The sequence below is a fragment of the Muntiacus reevesi genome, chromosome 2 (assembly GCF_963930625.1).
Source record: "Muntiacus reevesi chromosome 2, mMunRee1.1, whole genome shotgun sequence".
NCBI classification, from domain to species: Eukaryota; Metazoa; Chordata; class Mammalia; order Artiodactyla; family Cervidae; genus Muntiacus; species Muntiacus reevesi.
This window is the reverse complement of record NC_089250.1, coordinates 163,640,311-163,657,871: the sequence shown is the minus strand read 5'-3', so window position 1 is coordinate 163,657,871 and position 17,561 is coordinate 163,640,311. Positions and strand designations below refer to the sequence as shown.

General features: G+C 38.5%; 1 protein-coding gene across 8 annotated transcripts in view; it reads right to left on the bottom strand.

Annotated features, from left to right (window-relative positions):
* The window catches only part of PLEKHA1 (pleckstrin homology domain containing A1), a 53,959-nt gene that overhangs the window by 34,712 nt on the left and 1,686 nt on the right, over positions 1 to 17,561 (bottom strand). For all 8 annotated transcript variants that reach the window (XM_065923470.1, XM_065923471.1, XM_065923472.1 and 5 more), the window contains exon 2: positions 790 to 950. In XM_065923470.1, coding sequence (XP_065779542.1) covers positions 790 to 930 — 141 coding nt within the window. In that variant the 5' untranslated portion in view covers positions 931 to 950. The remainder of the gene's footprint in view (positions 1 to 789; positions 951 to 17,561) is intronic.

Below are 17,561 nucleotides of genomic sequence, written 5' to 3'. Positions count from 1 at the left end.
TGAAGAGAAAAGAATACCAGACCAGTTGTTAGGGGTTCTGGTTCCTTCTCTGTGAAACAGAACAGAACCTCCTACCAGTCCCTGCTCTCCTCAATTTTTCATTCCTCACCTGTACAGGGCATCCACTAGACCAAATCAGCTTAAAAGTTTGCTAGGGACTCATCTCTTGCTTTGCACATACTTCCTTGCAATATACATCTCAATTTGAATTAAGAGTTTCACGGATAAAGAAAATTTAAAACCATTCAACAGATGATCTCCAGGCCAAGGCCTCTCACAGATCTTAAAAATGGGATTCTAAGTTTTAATATATGACATCTGCCCCCAATAATTTGCAAGGTAACAAAAAAAAAATCAAATTCACAAATGGCTGTCACTCAAGTCTGACACTAAAAGATGAAAGGACTACACAAGTGCAAGAGTGTCAAATTGGTTAAGCAGCTTATTTACCAAAAGATAGTAGTCTCTATCTTAGAGACAGTACCTCAAATCTAAACAATCCAAAAATTTTCTACCAGAGTTAGAGTTGTTTCTCCCAAGGAAGGAAAAACATAAACACATGCATAAATTTTTATCAAACAAACTGAGCTTCATCTTCCGAACTTTAACACAGTAGGAGCTGGAGGTACAGGGCAAGAAGAATAGTAGAAATAAATTTAAACATATGTTGTTAACATATGTTGTTTAGGAAGACAAATCCTAACACACAGTTAGTGTGTCAAATACTTTAATAATTAATAATTAAAATTCATATGCATTTGAAGAGGGAACCTTTTGGATTTTACACACCTGTGGATTATCCATGTACCAGACAAAACTATCTTCTCTGGTATCCAGTATGAAGTACCTCCGAAGAAATTTCCCACTGTTTTCATTTTCTTCAATGTCTAGAAAACCACAAATGCGATTCTGACGATCCACATAAGGCATTTCTGAGCTTGAACATTACACTGTTAAAAAAAAAAAATTAGCAGTAAGTACTTCTCAGTGGACTTCAAGCATAAAACATGCTATGGTACAGTTTATTCAACAAAGAGCCTACTTTCCAACATTAGTTGGGAGCTGATTAATGTGAATTCATAAAAGCAAGGGCAAAAATCACTTGCAATTAAGCTTACTTTGAGTGGTTACTATATGCAACTGTACACTGATGGGGACAAAGGAGAGCTATTCATCTCAGCTGAATAATTTGCTTACTTTTTTCCCCATGAGTAGACACCATCATCCCCTCTTCATGTTAACAGATAAAAATTTAACACTGAGTAGGGGAAGTGACTTTCCAAAATTAGTGAACTAGTAGGTAATGAAATAAAACATGAACCAAGATTCTTAGACTCTAGAGCTTGTATCTTAACCTTTCCATCTAAAATCCCTAGAATTATTAAAACCAAAATGAATCAAAATAAAGTAAGCTAACATGATAAAAACAGACATAAGCAGGTATTTTATGCTTAGTCACTCAGTCGTGTCTGACTTTTTACAACACCATGGACTGCAGCCCACCAGGTCCTCTGTCCATGGGGATTCTCCAGGTAAGAATACTGGAGTGGGTTACCATGCCCTCTTCCAGGGGTTCTTCCCAACCCAGGGATCGAACCCAGGTCTGCAGCATTGCAGGTGGGTTCTTTACTGTCTGAGTCACCAGAGAAGCAGGTATTATGTGCCTACTAACAGAAGACACTAACATTAGCAATGAGGTGCATATAACCAAAAAAAATGTTTTATCTCAATCTGATCAAGTCTCTAGATTTCCCTAAGGTCAACTTGTAACTCACAGGAAATAAAGAACACAGGAACATATCAAACTGCACCACAGTTATTCAATCAGCAAAAATGGGAAACATTAGGACCAAAAGTCCATTTTCTTCAGCAAATAAATTATTACAGGAAAAAGAGAGAGTAGAGAGAAGTTACAGATGAAAAGAAACTTCAGAGGCATATCATATTTTGATTCTGAAGGACTGAAATTTTTGTTGTGTTGATTAAAGTTAAAAACCATGACTTGGGTAAAAAGCAGTGTTTCCATCCATTTTTCTCTAAGAAACTATATATATGATTCCCTCCTGATGTGATGCAAATCTCTAGATTGTTCTTACTCTGGGCCTTCCAGAGCAAGTGTCAACATCTTGTGACAGATTGAATTATTTATGTAGCTAGCTTCTCATTAAACTCATGGCGAAAATTCAGTTAGAATATGCCCTGATACACTGCTTATCTAAATCACTCATCTGTATGCAGCTAGAGAAATGGTGAAACACACCAAAATGTTTTAAACAAAACTATCCATGAAGTTTGTATACATGTGTTATCATAAATCTGACACTTGGAGATAATTTTTTAATGAACTAACCCAAAGTTTTTAAAAACTTCTAAAATGTAACCAAAACTTGAAAACTCAATATACTATACTAAAACATATTAACAGGTAAAAACAATCAACTTGTGTGGTATACTGCCATGAAGAAAGACACAGGCCAAAGGAATAGAATTAAGAGTCCAGAAACAAACCCATACATCTGTGAATGATATTCAACAAGGGTACCAATATCACTCAATGGGAAAGAACAGCCTCTTTAACAAACAGTGCTGGGACAACTGGCTATTCACATGAAACTTATATTTTTTACTCTCTCAGTCGTGTTCGACTCTTTGTAACTCCTCCTGTCTCCAGACAAGAATACTGGAGTGCGTTGCCATGCCCTCCTCCAGATCTTCCCAACCCAAGGACTGAAGCCAGGTGTTGGAGAAGACTCTTGAGAGCCCCTTAGACTGCAAGGAGATCCAACCAGTCCATCCTAAAGGAGATCAGTCCTGGGTGTTCATTGAAGGACTGATGTTAAAGCTGAAATGCCAATATTTTGGCCACCTAATGCAAAGAGCTGACTCACTTGAAAAGACCATGATGCTGGGAAAGATTGAGGGCAGGGCGAGAACGGGACGACAGAGGATGAGATGGCTGGATGGCATCACTGACTCAATGGATACGGGTTTGCGTAGACTCTTTAGGAGTTGATGGACAGGGGAGGCCTGGCGTGCTGTGGTTCATGGGGTTGCAAAGAGTCAGACACGACTGAGCAACTGAACTGAAACTGAACTGAATTACTGTCCAAATAAAATAAATTAATTAATTTTTTAAAAAAGAAAGAAAAAAGAATCTGCCTGCAATGCAGGAGATGCCAGTTTGATTCCTGGGTTGGGAAGATCCACTGGAGAAGCTACCCACTTCAGTATTCTTGGGCTTCTCTTGTGGCTCAGCTGGTAAAGAATCTGCCTGCAATAAGGGAGACCTGGGTTTGATCCCTGGGTTGGGAAGATCCTCTGGAGAAGGGAAAGGCTACCCACTCCAGTATTCTGACCTGGAGAATTCCATGGGCTGTATAGTCCATGGGGTCACAAAGAACTGGACACGACTGAGTGACTTTCACTTTCATGCCTTACACCATATACAAAAAATAACTCAAAATGAATTAATCAAAATATAACAGCTAAACTTATAAAACTTTAGGAAAACAGAAGAAAATCTTCATGATCTTGGATTTGGCAATGAATTCTTACATGACACTGAAAGCACATACAACAAAAGAAAAAAGACAAATTGGACTTCATAAGAATTAAAAAAAATTTTTTGCATCAAAGGACATCAGGAAAATAAAAACATGTAGAAAAGGAGGAAATATTTGAAGTCACAGTCTAATATCCAGAATATACAAAAAAACCTCTTATTTTAAGCTCAACAACAAAAATACAAATCCAGTTTAAAAATGGACAAAGGATTAAAAAGACATTTCTCTCAAAGAAGAGAAGCAAATGACCAACCAGCACACAAAAAGATGCTCGATATTATTTGTTACTAGGGAAATGTAAGTCAAAAACACAATGAGCTACCACTTCACACCCACTAGGATGGATATAATTAAGAGAGGAAAATAATAAGTATCGGCAGGGAAGTAGAGAAACTGGAACCCTCCTACATTGCTGGTGGGAATGTAAATGACACAACAGCTGCATAAAACAGTTTGGTGGTTCTTCAAAAGTTAAACACAGAATTACCACATGACTCAGCATCTCCACTCCCAGGTATATATCCAAAAGAATTAAATCAGGTACTCAAACACTTATACATGAATGTTCACAGCAACAGTAATCACAAGAGCCAAAAAGTGTAAACAACCCATGTCCATCAACATGCATAATACATACAATGGAATATTATCCAGACACAGAAAGGAATGAGCTATCAATACTTTCAATCAAATTCCAAGATATTTTATCAAAACTGATGAGGTGATTCTATTCAATAAGTTGAAATGCAAAGACCTAGAAAAGCTAAATCTATTTTCCAAAGAACAGACTTACACTACTTTGATTTCAAGAGTAACCATACAGCTACAGCAATAAAGACAGTGTAGGATTGGTGAAAAGATAACAGTAAATACAGGGAACAGAACAGCATCCAGAAACAAACATATATATACTGTCAACAGATTTTCAACAGATGTCAATGCAACTCCAAACATCTTCAACAAATGATACTGGAACAATTAGTGAGCCATGTGGAAAAAAATTAACTTGAAATGGTTTGGAAACCTAATATACAATTAAAATTCTAATACATATATACACACATATATAAAATATATACTGATATATATCTTATGAATATATGGGATTCCCAGGTGGCTCAATGGTAAAGAATCCACCTGTCAATGCAGGAGATTCAGGAGATGTGGGCTGGATCCCTGAGTTGGGCAGATCACCTGGAGGAGGCAACAGCAACCTGCTTCAGTATGCTTGCTGGGAAAATCCCAAGGATAAGAGAGGGCCACAGTCTGTGGGGTTGCACAGACTCGGACACGACTGAGCACACACCCACATATATGAATATATACATCTATGAATGAAAGTCTTCATGACCTTAGGGTTAGACAAAGATTTCTTAGGTAAGACATAAAGAGCCTAACCCATAGAAATGGTTAATAAAATGGACTTAATCAAAATTAAAAACTGCTCTTTGAAAGACACAAATGATGAGGTTCAGAACACCAGAAAATATTCAGTACACATGTATCTATCACATAACACATATCCAAAAATAGGCAAGGAACTACTACAATAAGACAAACAAAAAATTGGAAAATAGGCAAAAAAACTCTGGACAGACAAGTCAACAAAGAAGATATACATAGTTTTTAAAAAATAATAAAAAGAAAAAAGACAAATAAAAATAAGCATATAAAGATGCTCATCATCATTAGTCAAGAAGATGTTACAAATAAAACCTGTGAGATACCACTACACACCTACTAAGATGCTAAAACAAAAACAAAGAAAACCCTGGCAATACCTAATGCTGGCAAGGATGTGAAGCAAATGAACACTCTCTCATATTGCTGATGGGAATGCAAAATGGCAAAGCAACTTGGGAAGACACTTTGGCAGTTTCTTAGAAAGTTATACCTACCCTTAACAATACGACCCAGCAATTCCACTCCTAGGTATTTATCCAAGTGAACTGCAATCTTACATTTACACAAAGTGAAGTGAAAGTTGCTCAGTCATGTCTGACTCTTTGAGACCCCATGGACTATACAGTCCATGGGATTCTCCAGGCCAGAATACTGGAGTGGGTAGCCTTTTCCTTCTCCAGTGGATCTTCCCAACCCAGGGATAGAACCCAGGTCTCCTGCATTGCGGACAGATTCTTTACCAGCTGAGCCACAAAGGAAACCCATCTATAGGCAAATGCTTAAAACAACATTATTCATAATTGGCAAAAAGCAGAATCAAACCAAATGTTCTTTAACCGGTAAATGAAGAAACTGTTCTATCCAATACAATGGAATACTATCTAGCAAGATAAAGGAACAAACAAAGTAGAGATATATACAACGTGTGTAAATGCCAGATGCATTTTGCTAAGTGAGAGAAGTCAGACCAAAAGGCTACAGGGATGTGAACAGATCAGTGAGAGTGGCTGACTTCAAAGGATAATTTATGGAGTGACAAAACTGTTCTGATTATGATTGTGATAGGATCAACAACTATGCATTTATCAAAAATAGGCTCACGTATCACACAAAGTGAGCTGTACTGCATACAAATTAAAGGAAAAACTAAAAACCTACAGTGATATAAAGCAGACATCAGTTGCGAGGGCTTGTGATAGGCCTGACTACAAAAGAAGACTAGAGAAAAAATTTTTTGGCAACATAGCTGTTGCATATCTAGACTGTGGTAGAGCTAGAACAATTACATGCATCCATCAAAACTTATAAAACTGTACACTAAAGGGGGTAAAATTCACTGTATGTAAAATAATACCTCAATAATGGCGATATGTTTTTAAAACATATATCCTCACTCAGAATGACTAAAATTAAAACAGACTGACAACACCAAATAATGTCAAAGGTGTGGGGCATCCAGAATTTACGTACTGCTGATGGGAATGCAAAATGGTACAATCACTGTGGGAAAAGTTCTGGCAATAAAACCAAATATACACCTAACCTATGACACAGCCACTCTATTTCTAAGTATTTACTCAAGAGAAATGAAAATATATTCATGCAAAGAGTAATTTATAAATATTCATAGCTGCTTTATTCATAACAGCTCCAAACCAGAAATAACACAAATGTCCATCAAAAGGTGAATAGATTTTTAAAACAGACTATATTTATAACATGAAATAGCACTCTATAATATAAAGGAACTCGTAATGCATGCAACAATATGGTCAAAATTCATCAATTGTTTGTTTTGTTTTGTTTTTATCAATTGTTAACTTTAAAAGTTTAGTGTATGTAATTTAACTCCAGAACTTTTTAAAAATCCAGAACAAAAAATTCACTGATAAATGTGACCACAAATAATTTTTTAAAAAAATATTTTGTGTGACACATCCTGATAGTAACTCAAAACCAGAAGAAAATATTTGCACCTTACAAGACAAAAGGCTAATATCCCTAAAATTTAGCTTGCAAAAAATGTCAAAGGAAATATATCAAAACTTCAAGAGAAAAATAAATTAAGACATGAACAGATATTCTACAAGAAAAAACATAAAAATGACCCTTAAATATACGAAGAGATGCTCAACTTCACTCATAATAACAAAGTTCCAAAATAACATACAGATATAGCAGACATTGCTACTGACATCACAAAAAAAGGCAAAAGACTTCATGTGCCTCCTTGTGGAATTTATACCATCTATCACTTATGGGGGGAAAAAAATGTAAAAATACCTGATACAAGATCTAACTACCAATTTATAGGAAATAGAGAAGACAGAGAAAAGAACATGTTCAACTATATCAGAGTTTCAGACAGAAAAAATTCAAACTCTTGAAGTTTCTCAGGACAAACAACATGGTTTCTTCAGAAATAAATTCCAAAGGGGTTGGGGAAAGAAACCTGAGTGAAAACCTAAAAATTAAAAGACCTGAAAAGACATAATCACAGCATGTAGACCTTATTTAAATCGTTAACAACAACAACACTGGTTTATCTAAGGAAACTGGATATTTGAATACCATCTCAAGATATTAAGGAAATAGTTAATTTTTTTTCCAGTGCAATGACATTGTGGTTATATTACTAAGAAAATGGATCCTTATCATCTAGAGATATTTATTCACACAAAGTGTTACCTGAATAATCTGGAAGGAGGGATGGATGAAGGAGGGATGGCTCAGGTTGATATCTGTTGGAGTTAAATATATGGGTACTGTAGTTATACCATTCTGTCTACTTCTGTGGATATTCACAGCTCTTCATTACAAAAAGAAAAGTTCCCCCCAAAATCTATACTGCACAGAGATACCATTTCTGATCTATGAGACTGGCAAAAATTCAAAAGTTTGACAATATGTTATACTAGTAAGGCTGTGAGAAAATAGGAACTCTTTTAAACTGCTGGTGGGAATGCAGAATGGTACAGCCCTACTGAGGTGAATTTGGCATCATTTAACAAAATCAAATGTGCATTTCCCTTATGACTGACAATCCTACTTGCTATTGTAATTCTGAAACTCTTTTATTTAAATGATAGTACTTCGTGTACTTCAACAATAGGCCAATGCAAACATATTGATGCTATGATTATATTTAAAATAAAATTAAAAAACTGTTATTTGTTATTAAGAATTGGGATTTTCACAGTAAGAGAAAAAATATACAAATGCAACACAAAACAAAAAATTCTACACAATGCATCTGAATTAGTATGATGGAAAGCTATGACAAACCTCAGTTCAGTTCAGTCGCTCAGTCGTGTCCGACTCTTTGCGACCCCATGGACTGCAGCATGCTAGGCCTCCCTGTCCATCACCAACTCCCAGAGTTTCCTCACACTCATGTCCATTGATTGAGTTGGTGATGCCATCCAACCATCTCATCCTCTGTCATCCCCTTCTCCTCCTGCCTTCAATCTCTCCCAGCATCAGGGTCTTTTCAAATGAGTCAGTTCTTCACATCAGGTGGCCAAAGTATTGGAGTTTCAGCTTCAGCATCAGTCCTTTCAATGAATATTCAGGACTGATTTCCTTTAGGATGGACAGGTTGGATCTCTTTGCAGTCCAAGGGACTCTCAAGAGTCTTCTCCAATATCACAGTTCAAAATCATCAATTCTTCAGTGCTCAGCTTTCTTTATAGTCCAACTCTCACATTCATATATGACTACTGGAAAAACCATAGCTTTGACCAAACAAATCTTTGTTGGCAAAGTAATGTCTCTGCTTTTTAATATGCTGTCTAGGTTGGTCATAACTTTTCTTCCATGGAGCAAGTGCCTTTTAATTTCATGGCTGTAGTCACCATTTGCAGTGATTTTGGAACCCAAAAAAATAAAGTCTGCCACTATTTTCACTCTTTCCCCATCTACTCGCCATGAAGTGATGGAACCAGATGTCATGATCTTAGTTCTCTGAATGTTGAGCTTTAAGCCAATTTTTTCACTCTCCTCTTTCACTTTCATCAAGAGGCTCTTTAGTTCTTCTTCACTTTCTGCCATAAGGGTGGTGTCATCTACATATCTGAGGTGATTGATATTTCTCCCGGCAATCTTGATTCCAGCTTGTGCTTCATCCAGCCAGGCATTTCACATGATGTACTCTGCATATAAGTTAAATAAGCAGGGTGACAATAAACAGCCTTGATGTACTCCTTTCCCTATTTGGAAACAGTCTATTGTTCCATGTCCAGTTCTAATTGTTGATTCCTGACCTGCATACAGATTTTTCAAGAGGCAGGTCAGATGGCCTGGTATTCCCATCTCTTTCAGAATTTTTCAGTTTGTTGTGATCTACAGTCAAAGGCTTTGGCATAGTCAATAAAGCAGAAAAAGATGTTTTTCTGGAACTCTCTTGCTTTTTCAATGATCCAGCAGATGTTGGCAATTTGATCTCTGGTTCTGCCTTTTCTAAATCCAGCTTGAACACCTGGGAGTTCACAGTTCACATACTATTGAAACCTGGCTTGGAGAATTTTGAGCATTATTTTACTAGTGTGTGAGATGAGTGCAATTGTGTGGTAGTTTGAGCATTCTTTGGGATTGCCTTTCTTTGGGACTGGAATGAAAACTGACCTTTTCCAGTCCTGTGGCCACTGCTGAGTTTTCCAAATTTGCTGGCATATTCAGTGCAGCACTTTCATAGCATCATCTTTTAGGATTTGAAATAGCTCAACTGTAATTCCATCACCTCCACTACCTTTGTTCTTAGTGATGCTTCCTAAGGCCCATTTGACTTCACATTCCAGGATGTCTGGCTCTAGGTGAGTGATCCCACTATTGTGATTATCTGGGTCGTGAAGATCTTTTTTGTATAGCTCTTCTATGTAGTCTTGCCACCTCTTCTTAATATCTTCTGCTTCTGTTAGGTCCATACCATTTCTGTCCTTTATTGTGCCCATCTTTACATGAAATGTTCCCTTGGTATCGCTAATTTTCTTGAAAAGATCTCTAGTCTTTCCCATTCTATTGTTTTCCTCCATTTCTTTGCACTGATCACTGAGGAAGGCTTTCTTATCTCTCCTTGCTAGTCTTTGGAACTCTGCGTTCACCTGGGTATATCTTTCCTTTTCTCCTTTGCTTTTGCTTCTCTTCTTTTCACAGCTATTTCTAAGGCCTCCTCAGACAACCATTTTGCCTTTTTGCACTTCTTTTTCTTGGGGCCAGTCTTGATACCTGTCTCCTGTACAACGTCACGAACCTCCGTCCATAGTTCTTCAGGCACTCTGTCTATCAGATCTAGTCTCTTGAATCTATTCGTCACTTCCACTGTATAATTTTAAGGGATTTGATTTAGGTCATACCTGAAGGGTCTAGTGGTTTTCCTTATTTTCTTCAATTTAAGTCTGAATTTGGCAATAAGGAGTTCATGATCTGAGCCACAGTCAGCTCTCAGTCTTGCTTTTGTTGACTGTATAGAGCTTCTCCATCTTTGGCTGCAAAGAATATAATCAATCTGATTTTGGTATTGACCATCTGGTGATGTCCATGTGTAGAGTTTTCTTTGGCGGTGTTGGAAGAGGGTGTTTGCTATGACCAGTGCATTCTCTTGGCAAAACTCTATTAGCCTTTGCCCTGCTTCATTCCAGAGAAGGCAATGGCACCCCACTCCAGTATTCTTGCCTGGAAAATCCCATGGAGAGAGGAGCCTGGTAGGCCGCAGTCTATGGGGTCGCTAAGAGTCGGACACAACTGAGTGACTTCACTTTCACTTTTCACTTTCATGCATTGGAGAAGGAAATGGCAACGCACTCCAGTGTTCTTGCCTGAAGAATCCCAGGGATGGGGGAGCCTGGTGGGCTGCCATCTATGGGGTCGCACAGAGTCAGACACAACTGAAGCAACTTAGCAGCAGCAGCAGCTGCTTCATTCTGTACTTCAAGGCCAAATTCACCTGTTACTCCAGATGTTTCTTGACCTACTTTTGCATTCTAGTCCCCTATAATGAAAAGGACACCTTTTGGGGGGTGTTAGTTCTAGAAGGTCTTATAGGTCTTCATAGAACTGTTCAACTTCAGCTTCTTCAGCATTACTGGTTGGGGCATAGACTTGGATTACTGTGATACTGAGTGGTTTGCCTTGAAAATGAACAGAGATCATTCTGTCATTTTTGAGATTGCATCCAAGTACTACATTTTGGACTCTTTTGTTGACTATGATGGCTACTCCATTTCTTCTAAGGGATTCTTGCCCACAGTAGCAGATATAATGGTCATCTGAGTTAAATTCACCCATTCCAGTCCATTTTAGTTTGCTGTTTCCTAAAATGATCCCCGCCCATCAGAACAAGATCCAGTTTCCCCCTCAGTCAGTCTAGCCCATCAGGAAGCTTCCATAAGCCTCTTATCCTTCTCCATCAGAGGGCAGACAGACTGAAAATCACAATCACAGAAAACTAACCAATCTGATCACATGGACCACAGCCTTGTCTAACTCAATGATTAACTATGAGCCATGCCATGTAGAGTCACCAAAGACGGACAGGTCATGGTGGAGAGTTCTGATAAAACGTGGTCCACTGGAGAAGGGAATGGCAAACCACTTCAGTATCCTTGCCTGAAAACCCATGAACAGTATGAAAAGGCAAAAAGATAGGACAGTGAAAGATGAACTCCCCAGGTCGGTAGGTGCCCATTATGCTACTGGAGATCAGTGGAGAAACAACCCCAGAAAGAATGAAGAGACAGAGCCAAAGCAAAACCACCACCCAGTTATGAATGTGACTGGTGATAGAAGCAAAGTCCAATGCTGTAAAGAGCAATACTACATAGGAACCTGGAATGTTAGGTCCATGAATCAAGGCAAATTGGAAGTGGTCAAAAAGGAGATGCCAAGAGTGAACATCGACATTTTAGGAATCAGCAAACTAAAATGGACTGGCATGACAAACCTAGACAGCATATTAAAAAGCAGAGACATCACTTTGCTGAGAAAGATCTGTATAGTGAAAGCTATGGTTTTTCCAGTAGCCATGTATGGATCTGAGAGTTTGGCCATAAAAAAGGCTGAGCACTGAAGAATCAATGCTTTCAAACTGTGGTGCTAGAGAAGACTCTTGAGGGTCCCTTGGACTGCAAGGAGATCAAACCAGTCCATCCTAAAGGAAATCAACCCTGAATATTCACCGGAAAGACCAAAACTGAATCTGAAGCTTCAAAACTTTGGCTGCCTGATGCAAACAGCTGACTCAGTGTAAAAGACACCGATGCTGGGGAAGATTGAAGACAAAAGGAGAAGGGGGTAGCAGAGGATGAGATGGTTGGATAGCATTACTGACTCCATGGATATGAATTTGAGCAAACCTCGGGAGACAGTGGAGGCATCTCACACTTAACAAACTGGGCGCAGATATACCCCCTCGGCAATCTGCTCCCCTCTGTCCTTCCCATCTCAATAAATAGTCACTCACTTCTTCCAGCTGCTCAGGCAAAATCTGGGTCACACTGGAGCAAGACTTCTCTCGTTCCATGTCCAATCCATAAGCAAATCCTATTTGCTCCATCTTCTAAATACATCCAGAATCCCACCACTTCTCACTAGATGTATTGCTGCCATTCTGGCCCAAGCTACCATCACCTCTCAGTTGGATTACCCCAAGGGCTTTCCTGCCCGTTTCACTCCATTCTCCATAAAGCTGTCAGCGATCTCATTAAAACACATAGTCAAGTGTTTATTCAATATTTGCAAGTAAACATTCATTTGATTTAATCCTTATAACAACAATTTTACAGATGAGAAAACCAAAGAACAGATTTTTTGTTTAACTTTTTATTTTGTATCGGGGTATAGCTGATTAACAATGATATGACAGCCTCAGGTGATCAGCAAAGGATCTCAGCCATACACATACATGTATTCATTCTCCCCCAAACTCCCCTCTCATGCAGGTTGCCACGTAACTTTGAGCAGAGATCCATGAGTCTCTTAGTTCCATAACCAGAGATTGAACCCAGGCCCGCTACAGTGGAAGTGTGGAGTCCTAACCACTAGACCTCCAGGGAATTCCTTTCTCTAAGATCTCTTCCAAAGCACAGAAGGTTTTACGAATAACTTGTCCAAGGTCGTGCAATTAGGAAGCAGCAGAGCCAGGATCCAAACCAGAGGAATCGGGCTCTAAAGCCCATGCTCTTCAGTACTGGATAATGTCACTCTGCTCAAAAAGCTCTGCAACTTCAGCTGCTTATTAGAATTACCTGATGCCTAGACTAGAGCATCCAGACCAATTAAATCAGAAACTCTGGAGATGGGATCTAAGCATCAATACATTTTTAAAGCTCCCCCAATAATTCCCATGTTCAGCCAGGGTTAAGAATCATTGTTTTAATTCGATCCCACTGCGTTCAAAGTAAAAACCAAAGCTCTTACAAAGATACACAGGCTTCCCCTACCCCACTCAACCTGTCCCAAGCCCCCGTGACTGGCTACACATCTGGCCACTGGATGCCTACTACACTAGACAAGCTCCCCACTCAGAGCCTTTTAACTCAAATATCACTTTCCCAGTGAAGCCTTCTTGACATCCTATCGAAAACTGAAAATGCTCCAAATTGTCCTGCCATCCCATCTCCCTTCCCTGCTTCATTCTTCTTCTTAGTATTTATTGCTAACAAACAGTATCATTTACTTATTTATCTATTTCTTGTCTGTTTCCCAACACTGGAAAGTAAGCTTCATGACAGCAACATTTTTTTTTTTCTATTTACTATTATTTCTCCAGTGCTTAAAACAGTGGCTAGAATATGGAAGGGACTCAGTAACAATTTGCTGAATGAAATATTAAGGAACTTATAATTATTGCATCAAATATTAACATTTAAGTTTCCAGACAGAAAGCTGCTTTTTCCTCATCTGATGAGAAATTGTTTAGGAGACTTAACTGATTTGCTTAGATGATGGAACAGATAAAATTGTATTATTAAAACCACCACAAAATCTATCCTTCAGATTTACTTGTGTTCTTAGGAGTGGTTAGCGTATACAAACACTCATTAATTGACGTACACAGTTAAAAGCACTTCATCAGTCAGGAACCATGAAGTGAGTCAAAAATAAAACAAAAATCAGAAAGAGAGAAAGAAAAGAAAAGAAAATTCTGAACAGTGCGACTTCATGAGGCCCATAGGACTTCAGTACTGTTTGTTGATTAGAAGTTGAGTGGGAGTAGTCTTGTCCCAAAACTGTTGACAAACATAAAGCCAAAGATATACAGTCATCAAGGATCAAACATCTGTGAAGTCTGGCACCAACACCCCCCCCCCACACACACACAACTCAGGGCTGTGGTACCCTAACCAAAGCCTTATCATCATTCCACTCTATACAATCAATTGACAGAAGACAGGGAGAAAAAAGAAAAGTATTCCAAGTGTTCAGGAAAAACACAGAGAAAGGAAGATGCTGCTGTTGCTGCTGCTGCTAAGTCGCTTCAGTCAAGTCCGACTCTGTGTGACCCCAGAGATGGCAGCCCACCAGGCTCCCCCATCCCTGGGATTCTCCAGGCAAGAACACTGGAGTGGATTGCCATTTCCTTCTCCAATGCATGAAAGTGAAAAGTGAAAGTGAAGTCGCTCAATTGTGTCCGACTCTTAGCGACCCCATAGACTGCGGCCTACCAGGCTCCTCTGTCCATGGGATTTTCCAGGCAAAAGGGTACTGGGAGGAAGATGCTATCTACCCACAAACTGTGGAAGGGGGCCCCAAGAGAATCATTCACCAAGATCAGAAGCGCCCACGAGGAGCAGAGAGCGTCACCTCATTCTCCAGTTCGATGCTGGCTTATGAGGGAGACTGAGTGACTGTCCTGGGGCCTGTGTGAGCAGGGGGACAAGGAGAATTGTTGAGAAACGGCAGGCAGCACGCAGAAAGGGTACAGACTTAAGCAGCCTGCGTGCTGCCATCTGACATCAAGAGGAAGTAAGATTCCAGTGAGTTAAGTGAAAATTACAGCAGGTAGTTGGACTTGAGCTGTCTTTCTGTTATCAAAAACTCTGGATGGCAGAGTGAAACCCACCTCATCCCCAAACACTCATACGAATCAGCGGGCAGACTGAGAGGACAGAAACAAGGAGAACGGAATGTAGGTTGGTAAAGGTCTACCCACAGCAAATTTCACATCCAAGGACTGTACAGTGGGGAGTTTCCCTGCAAGATCTCACCAAAATTTCCCGTTTGGAAGCCTACCAGTCAACATTAACGGCCTGCCATTGTTATTCAAGAGAGAACTTTATTAAGATGGTGAGAGAGAGTTGCCTTTTCCCATTTTTCTTCTAACCAGTCCCTGTCCAAACAGACCGACAAAGAGGGAAAAGAGGTATCCAGGGAGCATGCAACAACCCCTCCCCACTGCAAATGCTTTGGGGATAAAGTGGCCAGATACTGGGGTAAAGGAAAAGAGGGGCTTTCATATTTCATAGACTGAAGGTCTAAACTGAAATAGATTAGACTGGAGCTTTTAAAAGCTGTAAATGATAGAAAAGCTACCACTTGCCCATGGAGTCATGAGGTAGCAAGAGGGAAGATTCAACAAAGCATAGTTCAAAGCAGTCGATGCTGAAAAATATAACCGTCTTAAGTCTGGTTCTCACCAAGCTCAGACTGCTCAATGACCTGAGGACATATGGAACAGCATCACTGCCCTCACTAATGAGAGGAACACCTGATGTGGAAAATTCCCATGGGGGATTTACTGCACCTGGTAAGACGCTACATTAGAAGTCCTCTGAGAGTGCTTCCAATTCTAAGTGTCTATGACTGTCCTTTCTTCAAAAAGAGGTTAAACTTCTTGCATCCAGAATCGATTTCAACGGGTAAACTATTAAAGGCCCAACAGAGTAAAACCACAACTTTTTGAACAATAAAACTCTCAGATTGATAAGAGTTTCGTGAAGGAAAAAATATTTAAGACTTCAATATTTTTAAAACTCTCACGACTTAAGTAGACTTAAGTGTTAAAAAAAATCCTAAATGACTTTGATTTTCTTTTATATTCAACAGAAATTTCAGTTCAAAGAATGTTTACAATATAAAATCCTCAAAATACCATCTTCCTGAATCAAAGCAACTCAGCTAATCAAAGGCTTACCAAAATAAACAACAAACACATGTTTGCTTAAATATCTTCTAGGAAATACAAACTCACAGGTTCTTTATCATACAGCAGCTATGAGGAAAAGAAATCACTCAGAGTTCAAATGGTTCGATGTCACTCATTAAGCACAACAAAGTCCTACAGCTATAGCAAATACCAACAATTTTTATCTTTATATTTGAAAAACCCTACACTTTTATGTTTCTAAAAATAATTAAGCATTACAGACAAGTGTCTAAAGCCACAGAAAGTTTCTACCCTAGGAACTCTTTCCTGATACCAGTAAATAAATTTCCAAATGCTATGGGCTTACAAATGCTCAAAAGAAGTAAAGCTAAATTTTAACATTTATCTCCTACCAAAGCCATTTTATTGTATTATTGTAGATCTAAATGCAAGGCAATCATTTTGAAATTTTAAATCAAATTTTAATATTATTAAAAGTAAAATACTCAAGCATGTAAAAAAGCAATATGTGTATATTACCTCAGTTCACAACTTTGGCAGTTACCACCACAGAACTTGAAATTTTCTAATAAAGGCAGAATGTAACTACTGTCACACCTGACTAATTACTACATTTTGTTCCGAAAACTATTTATCTCCCTCATTCTTTAATGACAATTATTTAAACAAGAATAATTATTTAACATCAAGCAGTGTGTCAAAGTAAAAGCCCAAGTTAAATTACACTAATAAATTACTTCACAGATTTTATTCTGGATTACAAACTGTCATCAACAGAAGTAACTGTGGGTTTGGCAGTAGGGCTGTAAAAACTTTCAGGCTTAAATAAAGGTCTTATTTTTTTTAAGCTGCATTAAATGTTTTTTGAGAAAATGCCTTATAAAAAGATAAAATGTTTCCACCTTTCTCAAGTACTTTTCAAGGAGTCTTCAATATCACATCCTATATATTAACAACCAACCTGTGAGTAATGCCCACAGTGACTTTTTAAAGAAAATAACTCAATGCTATTCTTAATGTCCTTAAACAATTCTAAAAAGGTCCTTCCGGCTTATGAACTCAAGGCAGCTTCCTAACAATTGTTTACTTATCCTGTTTCACTGTCTCTCCTAGTCCATGACAAACTCAAATTTACACACCAGTTCTTTCCTATTTTGCTATGTTGCTAAAACTTAGGAAAGGGGGGATACAAACCTGCTACTTCCCGCCTTTATCCAAAGTAACAATAAAAATACTAATTAACAAGATAACGTGAGGTAGAAAGCAGCTTTATACAAATCACATCTTCTCAATGTCACAAAAGTTATCCTCTGCTTACCACAAAGTCCTGGCCATATCCTTTGATATGGATATACTCTTCAAGAGAACCCTGTCAATGGATACACTGTAGGGTTTACAGCTCTACAAAACTGACTATTAACTCAAATTCTGCTAAGCTTAAATATTGTTTAAATTTGCAAATATTCTAACATGTCATTTCCCCTGGGGAGATA